The 17,177-nt window shown below is 36.6% G+C and overlaps 2 protein-coding genes across 9 annotated transcripts in view; one reads left to right on the top strand and one right to left on the bottom strand.

The window, feature by feature from the left end:
* Positions 1 to 3,098, top strand: part of C8H2orf49 (chromosome 8 C2orf49 homolog) — a 34,840-nt gene extending 31,742 nt beyond the window's left edge. The window contains exon 5 of the mRNA XM_007501185.3: positions 2,482 to 3,098. The gene's annotated coding sequence lies outside the window, so the exon portion shown is untranslated. The remainder of the gene's footprint in view (positions 1 to 2,481) is intronic.
* Positions 1 to 17,177, bottom strand: part of FHL2 (four and a half LIM domains 2) — a 114,979-nt gene that overhangs the window by 2,663 nt on the left and 95,139 nt on the right. For all 8 annotated transcript variants that reach the window (XM_016424889.2, XM_007501182.3, XM_056807379.1 and 5 more), the window contains 2 exons: positions 5,768 to 5,937; positions 2,743 to 2,929 (listed from right to left, as the gene is read on the bottom strand). In XM_016424889.2, the coding sequence (XP_016280375.1) occupies positions 2,743 to 2,929; positions 5,768 to 5,937 (357 nt within the window). The remainder of the gene's footprint in view (positions 1 to 2,742; positions 2,930 to 5,767; positions 5,938 to 17,177) is intronic.

Here is a 17,177-nt window from a genome sequence, read left to right as displayed (position 1 = left end):
ATTTAAAGTTCTCTTCCACAACACACTTGGGCTGATTTTAGAAATGTTAATAACACCATTTGTATAATATTTCAAATCAAGAAGGATCTCATTGTGGTCACTAAGATGATTCACAATCATTTACACCCAAGGATGAGATATTTGAGCATACTGCAACTGTTTGGAGCTCCACAGTATGGATTCCTGGATCCATCACCCAAGGCATCTGCAGTTACCAATTAGAGGTCTCCGTATTCAGTAGATACTAGAAGAAATTCCAGATGGCTAGCATTTCTCAAAAGGAACCAGACTGAGTTGTAATGAATAACCAACAAAGACCCAATGATTGGAATATTGTTCATCTTTGAATTTTAAGGCAGAATAACCATATATTCTAAACCAAAGACACATGGTCAAACAAAGAATTCTGTCTTTGCAAATTTTGCTAAATGTACTCCTTCTCTTGAAATTAATTCTATCCTGTTGCTTATCATCTTGGGTATGTATTTGTGGGGGAAGGGGGGAGGACAAGGAAGGGATGAAAGGCCAGAATAAGCGAGAGAATTGGGAACTCAAAATTTAAAAAAAGAATGTTTAAAATTGTTTTTAGCTGTAATAGGGGAAAATAAATATTATTTAAAAACTTTAAAAATAAAATAAAACAGAATATGGAAAAAAGATATTGATTATATCTTGGAAAATCAAGTACTTCTGAACATCCTAGCTGAAAGGTGCCTTGAAGTTGCTTTATTCACCATAGATAGAAATAATTTTGAAGTCATTTAGACCATTCCTTGAGTTAATGAAAAACTAAACCAAGAATTGAATTAAATTTAAAAAGCATTAATTATCTACTGTGTGTAGTACATAGACTGAAAAACATAGTGATGAGATTAATAAATGGTTGTTGACTGACTGAGAAAGTTACAAAGTTCAGATAATGTGTCGTTCCTCCTGTTCTCATAGGACTAAGACATAAACATATGTGTGTACATTCATGTATATTTATGTTTTTATATATTATATGTTACACATATACACATATGCATATACATATAATACACATTGTTGCACATATACAATTTTAATATTGTATACAATTTTTACATGTAGGCAATGCAATTTGTATAAAATATACAAATATATAATTGTATATACACAAATATGTATATACATATGCATATACACGCCCATGAATACACACATATACATATAAACACACATAATACACATAAGGTTTACCATAACAAGTACAAAACCAAGTATTAAGTGACTTCAATTTTTCACTGGTAATCTTTCCTGTAATATACCAGGTTTTCCTCTCACCCTGGAGGAATAAAGAGGACAAAGGAATCTCAAGTAATCTTAAAAATATTTTTTATATTTAAATTTAAACATATATTTTATTATATTTTTATTTATTTTATATTTCCATTAATTATTTATGTATTTATATATAATTATTTTTATATATGATATATTTATATTTATATTAATTATAAAATTAAACATATATTTCTGTTATATATTTTATATATACGTTTATAAATTTTATATAAGTATAGATTTTAGAGGCAGCATTATGAACTTGCATTTTTCTAACTCTGACTACCCACCATATATGCCACATTGCCCTTGATATTGATCCTTTGATATGATTATGACGGTCCAATCAACCAATCACATATATGTATTTTCAACCCTTACCTTCTATCTCAGAATCTATACTGTGTATTGGTTCTAAGGCGGAAGAGTGGTGAGGGCTAGGCAGTGGGGCTTAAGGGATTTACTTGCCCAGCCTCTCACTGCTTAAATATTTTTTTAAGCCTTTACTGAGCCCTGTTTAGGGGTGTGGAATTAAGAACACAAAACCAACCAATACAATTTCACTATTCCTTTCCTCGAGAAACTATGGATCTTTTTTCTTTTCTGGACTAGATCTATGATTTGAAACCCAATGAGAAACTTCCTCTACAATTCAGATGGGTGTCTACCCTGCAGCTCAAAGCGTTTCACGTGGCACTGAGAAGGATCTGCTTAGGGTCTCCCGGGCGATATAGCTCAGAGGGGAAACTTGAATCCAGGTCTTTCTGCCTCGGAGATCAGCGATTTGTCCACTCTGCCCCGCCTTACAGAGTAAAAAAGCCAACTTGACCTTGAGCAGGAGTCTCAGCAGGGCAAAGCTGCCAAGCCTGAACTCAGCTGCTTTCTTTTCTCCCGCGCGCTTGTCATGTGTTAATAAACATTACCAGGCAGGAAACAATCCAACTTGAAGCAGAGGCAGTGAACTCCGTGACAAAGCCCTAAGAGCTTCGAAGGGACTAGCCAACTACTGTTGAAGAGCAGTCTAGGGGAAGCCCATTGGTCAAGGATACTGCTTCAGAGGTTTTCTCAGAATATACGCCTAGAGCGGGGGTTCTTCGCGGGGGCAGATGTTAGCGGCGGCTCCGCGAGCTGGAATGGGGGGAAAATGACATCTTTCTTTTCATCTATTTTTTCTAGCTGAAACATTTCCTGACGTTGTGAATATAGGCTAAAACCACAGTCCTATGGGGTTACACCGACTACCCAGAGGGTCTGTGACATCAAAAAGATGAAGCGCCCTTGGCCTACGGAAGGAAAGTCCGGAGAATGGACAGCATCAGATTTATGTATGCAATGCTACGCCGACGACGGACGCGCACGTCAAACGTCAAAACAGACCCCCCCCCCCCCCCCCCCAGTTTGTAGGCATCTCCTGCTTCATTCCAAGTAAACACCTACCGCTAATGGGGTTGGTGCAGCCGGCACACTTCTTGGCATATAAATTACAGAAGCAGTTGAGGCAGTAGGCATCCTCATCCCGAGAAGTGAACCGCTGTCCCGACAGCTGCTTCTTGCACTCCGTGCAAACAAAGCACTCCTTATGCCAAGGCTGTTCCCTGTAAGTGACTCCCCCAGTAGTGATGGCCTAATAAGGAAAGCAAAGGTGTGAGAGGGTCAGCTTCTTAAGGACAATGGCCTCACTGCTCCTTTTCAGGAGTCTTTGAAAGCAAGATAGGCAGGTTCTGGGAAATGTCACTAATAGATCGCTTCACAGGACTTTTTCTCCTGAATTCCCATCCTACAGTTTTATCCAAGCTCCTTTGGTCCTGATTTTTTTAGTGTTAAAATGGGGACTGAAATATCTGTCCTTGGGGACATTTTGGCAATCTGCAGTCTGGGGACACAGTCAATCTGTAGGTCTTTAAGTGCCTCTGTGGGGATCCTATGCTAGGTGTTGGGAGAACAAAGACAAAAACACCCAATCTCTGCCCTAATGGGGATGATTATAGTGTAACAGCACATTCTAGGAACTTGGGATGAAAATATTGGGCACTTAAGAACCTTATTTGTCTTTCTAGAGTATAATAGAGAAAAAAAGAGGGCACCCAAAATCAACCCTTATTAAAAAGACCTTATGAATGGGATAAAAACATTCAAGATGTGTTTTTTCAAAGAGCTTGTTAACTTTATTGTTTAAATAGTGTTGCTTTTTTCTTCTTCTTAGGAGAGGGATGGCTGATCCCCTTATAAGGTGGCTTCTGGTGATGAGCAGATTTTTAAAATATAAAGTTCTGGACCAGAGGCAAAGTTGTAGTAGTTAAGAGAGTTGCCTTGCTAGGACAAAAGAGAAGTAACAACAGCATCCAGGATGAATTTTGCCCAGTGCTTACTAAGATAAGACAAACCAATGCTGGCATCATGCAAAAGGAAGTTGTTATTAAAGAGTGTAAAGATAAATTGAGAAGTTATTAGAAAGAGAAAGGAGTTAAAGAAGAGATGAGACTTAAAACAGCCTAAGGAGAGAAATGGCAGGGAAAGCAGCTGCAAAACAGAATTACTGAAAATTCACACATGGATTCCAGACTTCTAAGAGGGGCAGGAAAGGCTCTCCATGAAGTACTTTGGCTAAGGTTAATTGACAAGGGGGGAAAGCATGGAACATAGCCAGAAGTTAACATAGATAAACCAAGAGGTTAATGTGAAGTTCTCCTCAAAAAGACCTCCTCAAAAAAGGGTTTAAGAAAGTATGCCTGAATGGTGAAACAGAAGGAATTTTAGTGAGTGAATACTTTCAAATACATTCTGCAGCTGCTTGACCAGGATGAAGTTTATGTGCCCAGAATACAAGGTTTGGGGTCAGTTTTGCTAAGTTCACTTTTGCTAAGAAGTATAAGAACAAGGAGTCTAGGGATACATGCTATGAAGGTTTTTTCTTTCTTTTATTTATTTTTTAAAACCCTTACCTTCCATCTTGGAGTCAATACTGTGTATTGGCTCCAAGGCAGAATGGGGGTCAAGTGACTTGCCCAGGGTCACACAGCTGGGAAGTGTCTGAGGCCAGATTTGAACCTAGGACCTCCCATCTCTAGACTTGGCTCTCAATCCTCTGAGCCACCCAGCTGCCCCCTGGTTTTTACTTTCTTAAAAGAAACTTTATGTTTATCTATCCTATCTGCAGAAAATGGCATTAGGTTGTAAGAAGAATGCATTCTGGCACAGCTGAATATCCTGGACTCAGATGGCCTGAGTTCAAATGTTTAGAGTTGGAAGACCCTCAGAAATCATCTAGTTTAAGCCTCTCATTTTCTCTTTTTATCAATGAGGAAACCAAAGTCCATTAGGACTAATTCACTTGCCCAAAATCACATAGGGAGTGAAGAACAGAACCAGGACTGAATCCAGGTTTTCAAACATCAAATTCAGTGTTCTTCCCATTAGTTCTGCTACTTTGTAATTGGGTTTTAGTTTTTTCTTATCAAAAAGTAAGCACGTTAGACTAGATAATAGCTGACAGATGCCCCATTTTCCAGATTTGGAAATTAAGGTAAAATGATCACATAGGTTGAAGTGTCAGCAGTGAAACTCAACCAGGTCTCTCAGTTTTTTTTTTAAACCCTTACCTTCTGCCTTAGAGTGAGTACTAAGTATTGGTTCCAAGGCAGAAGAATGGTAAGGGCTAGGCAAATGGAGTTAAGTGACTTGCCCAGGGTCACACAGCTAGGACAGAGTTAACAAGATCTCTTGTCTCCAGACCTGACTTTCTATCCCCTAAGCTACCTAGATGCCCCTAGATCTCTTAGTTTAGAGTCTAGCACTCTTTATACTGAAGGATGACATCACTACCACCACCACTACTACTGCTACTGCTACTGCTATTACTACTACTATCACTACTACCACCTAGCATTTGTATAGTCCTTTAAGGTTTGCAAAACACTTTATTATGCTAACTCATTTGATTATAATAGGATTTCTAAGACCTTTTCCAACTTTAACATTTTATGAAATCTGAACCAGAGAAGGATCTAATCCATTCTAAAAGAGAGTGGAATTGAATCTGGAGGTAGACAGGAAATCGTGTATGTTCCCCTTGAGATAGAAAACTATCATGAGATCCCTTCATATTCCAGAAAAGCAATATCTGAAAAAATCATATAGCGGCATAGCAAAGAAGACTACCAGGAATAATAAAGCCCTCAAAATAAAGCCCTTACATATTTGAAAAAAATATTTGGAGATCTTGCATAAGGAGTTAGAGCTAAAACAATTTAATTTCATGATATACCACAGTGCTAGAGAACTTTAAATGAGAATGAATTTAATACATTAGCAATATTATGAAATCAGAAGAAAGCCACAGCATGTTATTCATGTTATACATGGTTAAAGGCCACAAATCATGAAAAAAGTCTGGGATTCCAGGAAAAGGCCAGAGAAGGAAACTGATGAAATTGTGAAATGTCACAAGGAGAGTCAAAGGTACCTTCTTGCACTGAACACACTGCATGGCAAATTGCTTCTCATAGCAGGGCACGCAGAAGTTCTGATCATCCTTAGGAATGAAGCTCTTAGTTCCAATTGGTTGCTGGCAGCGATGGCAGATGAAGCAGGTCTCATGCCAGCTATTGCCCCTGTATTCCATCTTTCGGGTACCTGCCACCAGAGCCAAGAATAATTTTTTTTTCTCATAGAAACCAATGTATTAAAAACACTTTTAACCTTCTGTCTTTTAAAAAAATTGCTTTTTTTTAAAACAATACCCTTATTTTCTGTCTTAGAATAGATAGTAACTATTAGTTCCAAGGCAAAAGAGCAGTAAGGGCTAGGCAATTGGAGTTAAGACTTGACCAGGCTCACACAGCTAGGAATCATCTAAGACCAGATTTTAACCCAGGACCTCCCTTCTCCAGGTCTAGCATTCTTTCCACTTAGCCACTTCCCTGCTTCAAATAAAGCATAAAAAAAAAAAACCCTTACCTTCCATCTTGGAATCAATACTGAGCATCATCAGTTCCAGGGCAGAAGAGTGGCAAGGGCTAGGCAATGGGGGTTAAGTGACTTGCCCAGGGTCACACGGTTAATGATATATTTTTAATATGAAGTGCATTTTTACGTTTAAAAATAATTTCTTTCACATTAAACAGCTTGGAATCCTGAGGTCTTTATAGCAAAAGATTCACTGATTCCGGGACCTCACCTTCAGCAATACTCTGTGTCCCACTGGCCACCTAACGTATCTGTCACTTTCGGGGGAGTACAGTTTTCAGGGAGTGTATCTGAGGGAGAATCAGATGCTTTAAGATGCCTGTATGGATAAAGCTATCTCCTAGTTTTCAAACCCCGGGCCACAGACCACTCTGCTGCCCAGCTAGATTAAGAAGCAACTAGGAAATAGTTAACAAAATACTAATAAAATGAACCAATCATTAACCATTAGAATACAACAGAACATGACGTTTCTAAGTGGCTCTCTTAGTCTAAGTCAAATACACGCCTGTAGGGATCCTTGCACCCATTTTAGTGGTCCACTTCTATTTGAATTTGATACCACTACTCTATGAAATTAGCTATTTGAACCAAGTCGTGACATCTCCTTAGTTTTTGATTGCGATAATGTGCCAGATACTCCCAAACTAAACATTTTAATTTGATTGTGGCTTTTCTAATCTTTCGTATTTCACTTAGTGCAGTTAAAAACATTATGCTGAGAAAGGGGTTCACCAGGCTGCCCAAGGCAGTCCATATTCTAGCAACCAGGTACTCTAGAAGAAAAGGACATGAGGCAGTAGGCTTGTGAGGCAAGAGGCTTTGAGTGTGGGATGTTGCATATGCTGCAAGAAAGAGTCGACATATTGGTTAGTTTCCCTGAACTACATTTTTCTTTTTTTACTCTTTTTTATGAGTTCACTGAATAGGAAAAGAGGAAGGCATATGGTTATAGAAGAATGTGATGTAAAAAAGGATGGCAATCAAATAAAAGATTAAAAACAGGACGGCAGCATTGTCTAGGAGAAAGGGTATATGACTCTGTCACTCACTACATGTATGACCTTGGGTAAGTCACTCAGCCTCTGTCAGATTATGTTTTTAGTAGAATATACTCAAGATCCTTAAAGCCAGGGATGGTTTCATTATTATTTTTCTATCTCAAGCACCCAGTATAGGGTCTTATACACAGTAAATGCTTCTTAAATTAAAATGAATGACCTCTAAGGCCCTTCTAGCTATAAACATATGGCATTCTATATGGGTAATATAATTATGCAACAGATATCATGAATCCTATATAAATATCACAGGCATATCACATACAATGTGTGAGAATATCACTTATTTCATTGTTCACGCAAGCTTTTTGAAAACCAGTTTAGTAAATAACAAAAATCAAATACTTTCTAGTAATTTGGATGTAGAACAGGATCCCAAATTGACATCAAGCAAGATTATAATAATAATATAATATCCAGAATAACCATCTTATACTGACATCTGTGAAGAGGAAGCTCTAATATGTTTGGATTCTATTCACTTTCTCTGGTAGCATAAAGAGAGAAAGTAGTTGCTATTTTCAGAATAGAGAGTTGGGAGAAATAAGCATTTAACATGACAGAAAGGAACTCTAGGAAATTCTATGAGGAATTGTTTTCAAAGCCTCTCTGTAAGCCTGGTTAGAAGTCCCGACTGTTTCTTATGAGAGGTTCCTAGAAACATGGACACACCACCTGGTAAGTGAAAATCTAGATTTGGGTAAATTCTATGTTTATTTGTGGTTTTAATAAAAGTCCCACCCACATTGTCATTTTTTCTTAGGTATAATATTAGAGATACAATAAGGTATAATGGATACAGAGTTGGCCTCAGAGCTAGGAAGACCTTGGTTCGAATCCTACCTCTGCTACAGAGTATATGTGACTCTGGACAAGTCTTTTAGTTAACTGGGAAATTCTCTAGAAGAACACATTGTAGAGAAAACAGTGCTACTTCAAAAAACTTACCCATAAATGAGTAGGGTTTATTAAATACTTATTGTGTGTTAGAAAATGAGGATAGGAAGACAAAAACACCAAAAAAAATGTCTTTCAAGGAGCTCGTATTCTATTTGAGAGAGCCCTTATTTTCACATGTAGTAGGGCTTGCACCTCATAGAACATGCATGAGTATGGGACTTAAAGGGAGCCATTGGTCCATGCAATGTACATCAGAGTCCCCCTGCAAACTTCCAGCTGACCATTAGCAAGAGAAAGAGCCCAATCAGCCCCTAAACTGACTTGCCAGAGGCCATGGGATTGGAGAGAATTTTTTGGACAGTGCAAAGTTGGGCTGAAATATACTGAAGTCTCAGTTTCCCAGAAATGGTGACTAGTAGTTATATGTTACTGCTGATTATTTAAGTTTCAGTCAGTGCCTACTCGTGGGTCTTGTGTATGTTAGGAATTTCTTTATTATAGAAAAAACAAATAGCTGTCCTTGTTCTACATTGTACGTTGAGTGCCTTTCTACTTGTCCTTTTGGGAAGACCTTAGCTATGAGCCAAATCTAAATTTTAAGTGATTCTCCCCTGGGTAGGGATATAAAGACTGAGTTCAAGGAAGAACCTTATAAATCTTTTTAGGCTAGTCTCCCCCAGGACTGAATCTAGTCTGCTGGTTTGTCTATATGTTTGAAACCCCTAGGTGAGGAGGGAGAGGATAGAGTTCCCCAGTCCTCTGGGAGCAGCAGTGGTTTTTTGTGGTTGTCGTAGTTATAAATTACATATACATTTTATGCATCTATTATATAATGTACATACAATATAGTCATAGAGATAATAAATGCAAATAAATGCAAGGTAACTACATGCAAGGTAATTAAAGAGGGAGGGCACTAGCAGTTAGGGGGAATCAGGAAAAGCTTTGTGATTAGAAGCTGGTACTTTATCAGGTTCTTTAATTGAAATGATCCCAATGACAAATTACGTTGATTTCCTGACTTTAAAGATTCTATCCTAAATGTAAAATTTATCATGGTTATGAAAATGGGCACTTCAGTAAAAATTCATGAACGCTTCTTGGCTTTTTAATTTGTTAGTGAGAAACATTTAGTCTTGTTTTCCTTCACAGTTCCTTCTGTCCTTATCATAAACCTTCAACATGCTGAACTTTCTCATGTGAAGATAGAAAAAAAAAAAGAATAATCCCAGAACCCTGCCCGATTACCTCCTCTTAGAACAACTGAACTAACTTTGTTAAGTGCTAACATTGGTAAAGCATTGTGCTAGGAAAAAGAGATATGGAGCAAGGAAGAGTGGGACGTTCATTACAGATGGCTTAATTTTTCAAGTAAAGTAGGAGGTAAAGGTCATCTGCTGTGAGAAAGCATTTGGGGGGGCATTCAATCCAATTCCTCATTTATTAATTGCTCACAAAGAACAACACTGAGGACTTGAGAGAAAAAAAATTTAAATGAGGATTTAATTTTTTCCAGATCACATGTTGGAGCAATTTTCAATAATTGTTTTCTGAAATATTGAGATCCATGTTCTTGCTTTTTATATATATATATATATATATATATATATATATATATATATATATATATATATATATCCTGCCATCTTGGGAAAAGAGAAAGGTAGGAAGGAAAGCAAGAACATGGATCTCAATATTTCATATTATTTCATCATATTGATATTCATCTATATATATGATATAGGTTGAGTCTATATTATTATATAATACATATTTCTATATCCATCATGTTGTGTAAAACACACAATGCTTACATTAGAGAAAAATTCATTGAGAAAATAAAGTGAAGAATGGCATGCTTCACTCTGCATTTAGACCGTAAGTTCCTTCTTCTATAGCAGTGGATAGCCTTTTTCATCATGGGTCCCTTGGAAGCGTTCTGGATCTTTGCTTGCTAATAATAGTTGTCATTCACAGCTGGTCATCATACTTAATTGCTGTTATTTTGTACAATGTTCTCTGGTTCTTCTCACTTAACTTTTCATATAAAGTCCAGGATTTTTTTGCAATTATAGGTGGGGATGGTTCCAAGTTGCTCTCCAGAATGGTTGGATCAGTTCACAGCTCCACCAACAGTGTATTAGTGTTCCAATTTTCTCACATTCCCTCTAACATTTATCATTTTCATTTTTTGTCATATTAGCCAGTCTGATCAGTGTGAGGTGCTTATTTTAATTTGCATTTCTCTAAATAATAGTGATTTGGAACATTTTTTAAGATGACTAGAGATAGTTTTAATTTCTTCATCTGAGAATTACTTGTTCATATCCCTTGACCATTGGGGAATAACTTATAGTCTTATAAATTTGACTCATTCTCTATATATTTGAGTAATGAGGCCTTAGTCAGAGATACTTGCTATAAATTTCCCCCCTCCCCAGCTAGTTTATCTCCCTTGTAATCTTGGTTTCATTGGTTTTGTTTGTGCAAAATCTTCTAAAATGTAGTCAGTTGTTAATCTGGGCAGTTTGTATTTTTAATAAATATTCATATTTATTGCATATAATTGGATGAACTAACTCCTAATAATTGCTTCAATTTCCTCTTCTTGTTTCAAATTTGTCCTTTTCCTTTTTTGATACTGTTAATTTCATTTTCTTCTTTCTTTTTTTGATCAAATTAACCAATGGTTGATCTATTTTATTGTTTTTCATAAAACCAACTCCTTGCCTCATTTATTAGTTCAGTGTTTTCTGATTTCAATTTCATTATTCTTTTTATTTTCAGGATTTCTAATTTAGTGTTTAATTGGAGATTTGCAATTTATTCTTTTCCTGTTTATTTTTTGTTGTTGTTGTTGCATGCTCAATTCATTGAGCTGCTCTTTCCCCCCTTTTATTGATACAAGCATTAAGATATAAAATTTCTCCTGAGTCCTGCTTTGGCTGTGTCTGAAAAATTTTGGTATGTATTTCCTTGCTTTACTCTTTTTTTTTAAACCCTTACCTTCCGTCTTGGAGTCAATACTGTGTATTGGCTCCAAGGCAGAAGAGTGGTAAGGGTAGGCAATGGGGGTCAAGTGACTTGCCCAGGGTCACACAGCTGGGAAGTGTCTGAGGCCAGATTTGAACCTAGGACCTCCCGTCTCTAGGCCTGGTTCTCAATCCACTGAGCTACCCAGCTGCCCCCTCCTTGCTTTACTCTTTAATGAAATTGTTGATTATTTTATGATTTGTCCTTAGATTCATTCTTTAGGATAAGGCCATTTAGTTTCTAATTAATTTCTAGTCTTTTTTCTGTAGACATTTGATGAGTATACTTTCTATAGGGAAAGAGTAATTTTTGATAAATTTCTCAGTCATTATGATATTACAGGGAAGATAGTAGGCAGTTAGTCTACTGACCTTCCAGGGTGACATTAATCCATTCATAAAAATTTTTTTTCATACAGTTTTTCAATCAGTTCTGAATCTACTATACTAAAGATGTAACCTGCCCACCTCTCCTTACCTCTTTGTCCATAAGAATATCATGAGAAATTTTGTCAAATGTCAAATGTATATTATATCCAAGTATATTCTATCTAGGGCATTCTCATCCACAAATCTAAAATGAAGTTATTTTTATATGAGATGTTCTTGATAAAAATATTCTTTCTTTTTAATATTAGTAAACCTTTTTATTTGTTTGTTGTTTTGAACTTTCCCAATATCATCCAGTCTAAAAGTTCAGTGGCTACTTATGGATTGACCTCACTGTTGATTTGCATGGAAGCTTCAACCTGCTCTGATTTCAAGTGTGGACCTATTTGCTCTTCCTTAGGCAGCTTGTTACCTCCCTGATCCTGGTGAGGTCTCACAATGTTGCTGACAAACTTAATGTCTGTAGCTCAGAACTCCTGTGCTCAAGCAATCCACTAACTTTGACCTCAGACTTCCCTAAAAAATACTGATTACAACCTTGTGTCACCCCACTGGGCTCACACATCTACAATTCATATTGTAGAGTTTTGCTAAGAAACAAAGATAATTTCATCATCACATACTTTAAAAGATCTACTGTCTCTCTTTTAGAAAATCAGCACAATATCTGTCTGTCTTCAGGCCTGCTGCATTTTCTTATTCTCTTTGGTCTCTAAAGTCACTGACAATGATCCAGTAATAACATCTTTCAGTAATCTGAGATGCAGATCTTTTGGGTAAGGTCAGAGAATGATAGGTATAGATAATACAGGAAGGGATCATAGAGGCCATCTAGTACAATTCTCTCTCAATTCTTTTTTACAATGTCAAAACAGGCTCAGAGAGATCAAGTGATTTGCTCATGGTTACACAATTTCAGATGTGTTTTGATGTTGATTCAGTCTAGAATTCTATCTATAATATTGTGTCTTCAAGTTAAGGTGACAAATTCATTGAGAACTAATAAATAAAGAAATGATAGGATCTTGTTTCATATTCCTCTTAACATTTTTTTATCAGTTTTTCCCATGCTGAAAGATTATTCTTCTTGATAGAGAGAAAACAGAAGCAAACTAAGAAGTGAATAGTTATACAGGCTTCCATGTATTCTTCCATCCATCCATCCATCCATCCATCCATCCATCCATCCATCCATCCATCCATCCATCCATCTATCTATCTATCTATCTATCTATCTATCTATCTATCTATCTATCTATCTATCTATCTATCTATCTATCTATCTATCCATCTATCTTATCTATCTATCTATCTATCTATCTATCTATCTATCTATCTATCTATCTATCTATCTATCTATATGCCTGTGTATCCATCCATCCATCTATCTATCTATCTATCTATCTATCTATCTATCTATCTATCTATCTATCTATCTATCTATCTATCTTTCTTTCTTTCTTTCTTTCTTTCTTTCTTTCTTTCTTTCTTTCTTTCTTTCTTTCTTTCTTTCTTTCTTTCTTTCTTTCTTTCTTTCTTTCTATCTATTTATCCATTCATCCATTAATCCATCTATCTATATCCTGTATCGTCTCCCTTAACATACAATCTACCCTTCCCTGTTTTCCTCTGGTCTCATTTTATAAATAAGAAATCTGAGATGGAAGGAGCTGAACTGACTTGTCTGAGGTATTGAAGCCAGTTAGTAACAGAGCTGAAGCTCTAATGTTGCCTTTCTGATTTCTAATCTGATCTTTCCTGATGCCATCCTGTTTTATTGGTATTCTAATCCAAATCATGGGGACAGCATAGGATGCCAGGCTTAGTGTCAGGAAGACTATTCTTCTTAAGTCTGGCCTGAGACACTTACTAGCTGTATGATCCTTGGGCAAGTCACTTGACCCTGTTTGCCTCAGTTTCCTCAATTGTAAAATGACCTGAAGACAGAAATGGCAAGTCAATCCAGTATCTTTGCTAAGAAACTTCAAATGGGGTCACAAAGTCAGACTCATCTGAAAATGACTGAATAACAACAAATCCAAATAATGAGTTTTGTTGTTTCTCTTTTTTGGGTTCCATTTGTGTTTTCATGAGCATATGGAAGCCCGTGTGGAAATGACCCTAAGACAGATTAACAACTATTCTGTACCTCATAGTTCTTGAAAATTGCCTGGATCATTGAGAGGCTGTCATTTGCTCAGGGAGATAAACTAATATAAATAGAACCAGAATTTGAATGTAGGTCTTTCTGACTTAGAGATGCACCATGTACCCACTGTGCCATGCCTTCTCTCTGTGAAGGAATGCATCTGGATCCTGAAAGAGTTTATGGAAGTAGATTTTATATTGTACATATTTATTTACCCTATCTAAGTAATGACTTTGTAACTGATTCTTATCTACCAATCGGGTGGGGAATTAGCAATTTTGTCCCCAACTTTAATGAATGTTTTACAATTGTTTTCTGTGTTCCAAAGGACTTCAAGGGTCCTGAAATAATATTCTAGAGCACTGGGTCTGGAGTCAGAGGACCTGTGTCCTAGCCCTGGTTCTGTCCCTAACTCACTATGCTATTTCAATATTCTGGAGCTCAGTTTCCTTTTTTTTTTTTGTAAAAATCAAATCAAATGCCTTTTTAGGAGAAGCTGGGTAGCATAGTGGATACAGCACCAGACCTGGGGGGGGGGGGAGCATGTGTCTATCTTTTAAATTAATCTTATCTAAATCTAATAATATAATTGCTTCATTTTAGCATTTATTATAAAATGAAGTTGTTGGAGAAAATAATCATTAAAGCTCGTCCAGTACATGGATTCTATGATTTAAATATTCACATGCATTCTGGCTAGCCCATTTTGTATAGGAACCATTTCTCATGATTTGAATTAGAGAAGAGGTAATGTCCAAAGGAAAAACCCTGAGAATTCAAAGTGAATTGGGCTTGAAACTTTAACATTAGCTAATTCTGTGACTGAAGCTGTCATATCCCCTCTCTCAGCTTGTTTCCTCATTTATAAAATGGGGATACCACTCATACATTCTAACTCGGAATTGCTTTGAGGAAAGCATTTTGTAAATCTTAGAGCACAGTCACGAGTAGGAATTACTTTAGGCAGGAAATGTCTTTTTTTCTCTATCTTGTGAAGTAGATATATTGTTACCACTAAACAAATCACTCTCACTTGTACCCTTTTCGTTTGAGATTTTATCCATTCTAAAAGCTTCAGTCATCACCTCTGTACATATGGACAACTCTCAAAATTGTATCTTCAGTCTTCATCTTTCCTGTCTTCCGTTTTAACGTCATAACTTGCATCTTGTGCAACCTCATTTAAACATCTTGCCATCACGTCAAACTTAATATGTCCCAAAACCAAACAATCTTTCTTTCCTACAACGTCTCTTTCTCTGAACCTACTATTTCTCTTAGGGATACTAGCACCCACCTAGCTTTCCAGGCTACATATACCTTGAAATTACCCCTAATTCTTTTATTCTCTCACCAGAAGTGAGAGAATATACATACATACATATATACATATATTTATATATTTTTCTTTTTCTTTTATATTTTTTCCTCAGCGTTAAAAATGTTGTCCTTTCTATTTTCACTCCTATTACCTTAATTTAGGCCCTCACCATTATCTTAATACATTATTTATGTATTTTCCAAAGAGGGATCGCTGCTTTCAGAATCTTGTTTCGGTCATGTCTAACTCTTTGTGATCCCATTTGGAATTTCCTTTTTTTTTCACTAGTTCATTTCACAGATGAGGAAACTGAGGCCAATAAGTTTAAGTGACATGCCCAGGGTCACACAGTTAGTGACTGAGGCCAAATTTGAACTCAGGAAGAAGTTTTCCTTACTCCAGACCCAGCATGCTATCCATGCCACCTGGCTGCCTTCAGCATCTTAACTCCTTTTATCCATTCTACATACTCCTACCAGATTACTCTTTTGTAGATATCATTGCTGTCTTTCAATATCACATCTGATGGCTACCTACTACCTACAAAATAAAATCCAAACTTCTCTTCTCTGTAATATGACCTCAGTTTAACTCTCTAGCCTTAAATTCTACCATTTCTTTACCCAAAGCTCTGTTCTTCATTGACCTGTTCCACAAATATTTGCCAAATGCTTACTTTGTAAAAATAATTGTATTAAGCATTGAAATAAATAGTTCATTATCCCATGATCCAGGTCTAAAATGAAATTATCTTTGGACCATTCTTTACCTTCATTCAAGGGAGAGCTGGAGTCAGCTCAGACTGTTCTGGTGAGATCTGATTCTTCTTATCTGAGTATATCTTGGAGATCAACAAACAATCCAAACTAGGGCTTGATTTATTGTTTTGTTGATTGTTTAGACTTAAGAAAGTGAGGTAGAAAATGTTAACAATTGAGATTAAATTTAAGTGTATGTGTGTATTTTTTTTGGATTGCTGAGATCTGATTGTTAAAATATTGACCCATACCCTTCAGGTTATTTTAGTTCACAGTGATTTCTCTCTTTTCTGAAATTTTACTGCATTTATTTGGTGTTAAGTATGTGCAATTTTGTAGTCTTTAATTTATATATACAGTTTTTTTTTTTGTGGGCCATGTCTCCAGGAATCTCCTGGTATGATAATTCCCTCTATTAATACAGATCTACAATTCCTCTATAACATTAGTCTTGAAAAGTTGTCTGAAGCTCTAAGAGTTTAAAAGATTTGCCTATAGTTACAAAGCTAATGTATGTCAAAGGTAGAACCTGATCTTGCATCTTTCTTTCATTCTTTTTTTTTTTTAAAACCCTCACCTTCCATCTTGGAGTCAATACTGTGTATTGGCTCCAAGGCAGAAGAGTGGTAAGGGCTAGGCAAGGGGGGGTCAAGTAACTTGCCCAGGATCACACAGCTAGGAAGTGTCTGAGGTCAGATTTGAACCTCCCCTCTCTAGGCCTGACTCAATCCACTGAGCTACCCAGCTGCTCTCTCTTGCATCTTTCTGACTCCAAGATTATTGATTTATCCACTGTGACATCCTGAGTAAGTTTGTGCCTTTTTTTTTTTTGACCAAGCCTGTGATCTCATTGGTATAAGGAGCTCTGGATCAGGAACTTCTATATGTGAAAATAAGGATCTACTTTGTAACTTTCAATCTAATCTAACCCAGCAAATATTTTATAAAGTACCTACCATGTTCTAGGACTACAAATACAAAAGAAATAGCACAAGTCACCTTTCCTTCCCCTGAAGGGATTTTCCTTTTTTTGGGAGGGGGAGGGTGTTATGTGTACACAAATTTGAATAGGAGGGGGAAAGCACCAACAACCAAGGGAAACTAGATAATTAACTCTTCCTTGATGTTAGAGCCCCTTTCTCATAGACTTCTTTGTATTTTTAGCATGATGCCTTGCTCCTAGTAAGCATTCCACAAATGTTCATCAATTTTTAATGGTACTCAGAATAATCACATTCAGAAAACACTGGATGAGATTTAAAGTAAATAAGCTAAGAAATCCTAATTAAAGGGGTT

The sequence above is a fragment of the Monodelphis domestica genome, chromosome 8 (assembly GCF_027887165.1).
Source record: "Monodelphis domestica isolate mMonDom1 chromosome 8, mMonDom1.pri, whole genome shotgun sequence".
Classification (NCBI taxonomy): Eukaryota; Metazoa; Chordata; class Mammalia; order Didelphimorphia; family Didelphidae; genus Monodelphis; species Monodelphis domestica.
The sequence above is the reverse complement of the archived record's forward strand: the minus strand, read 5'-3'. Positions and strand labels throughout refer to the sequence as shown.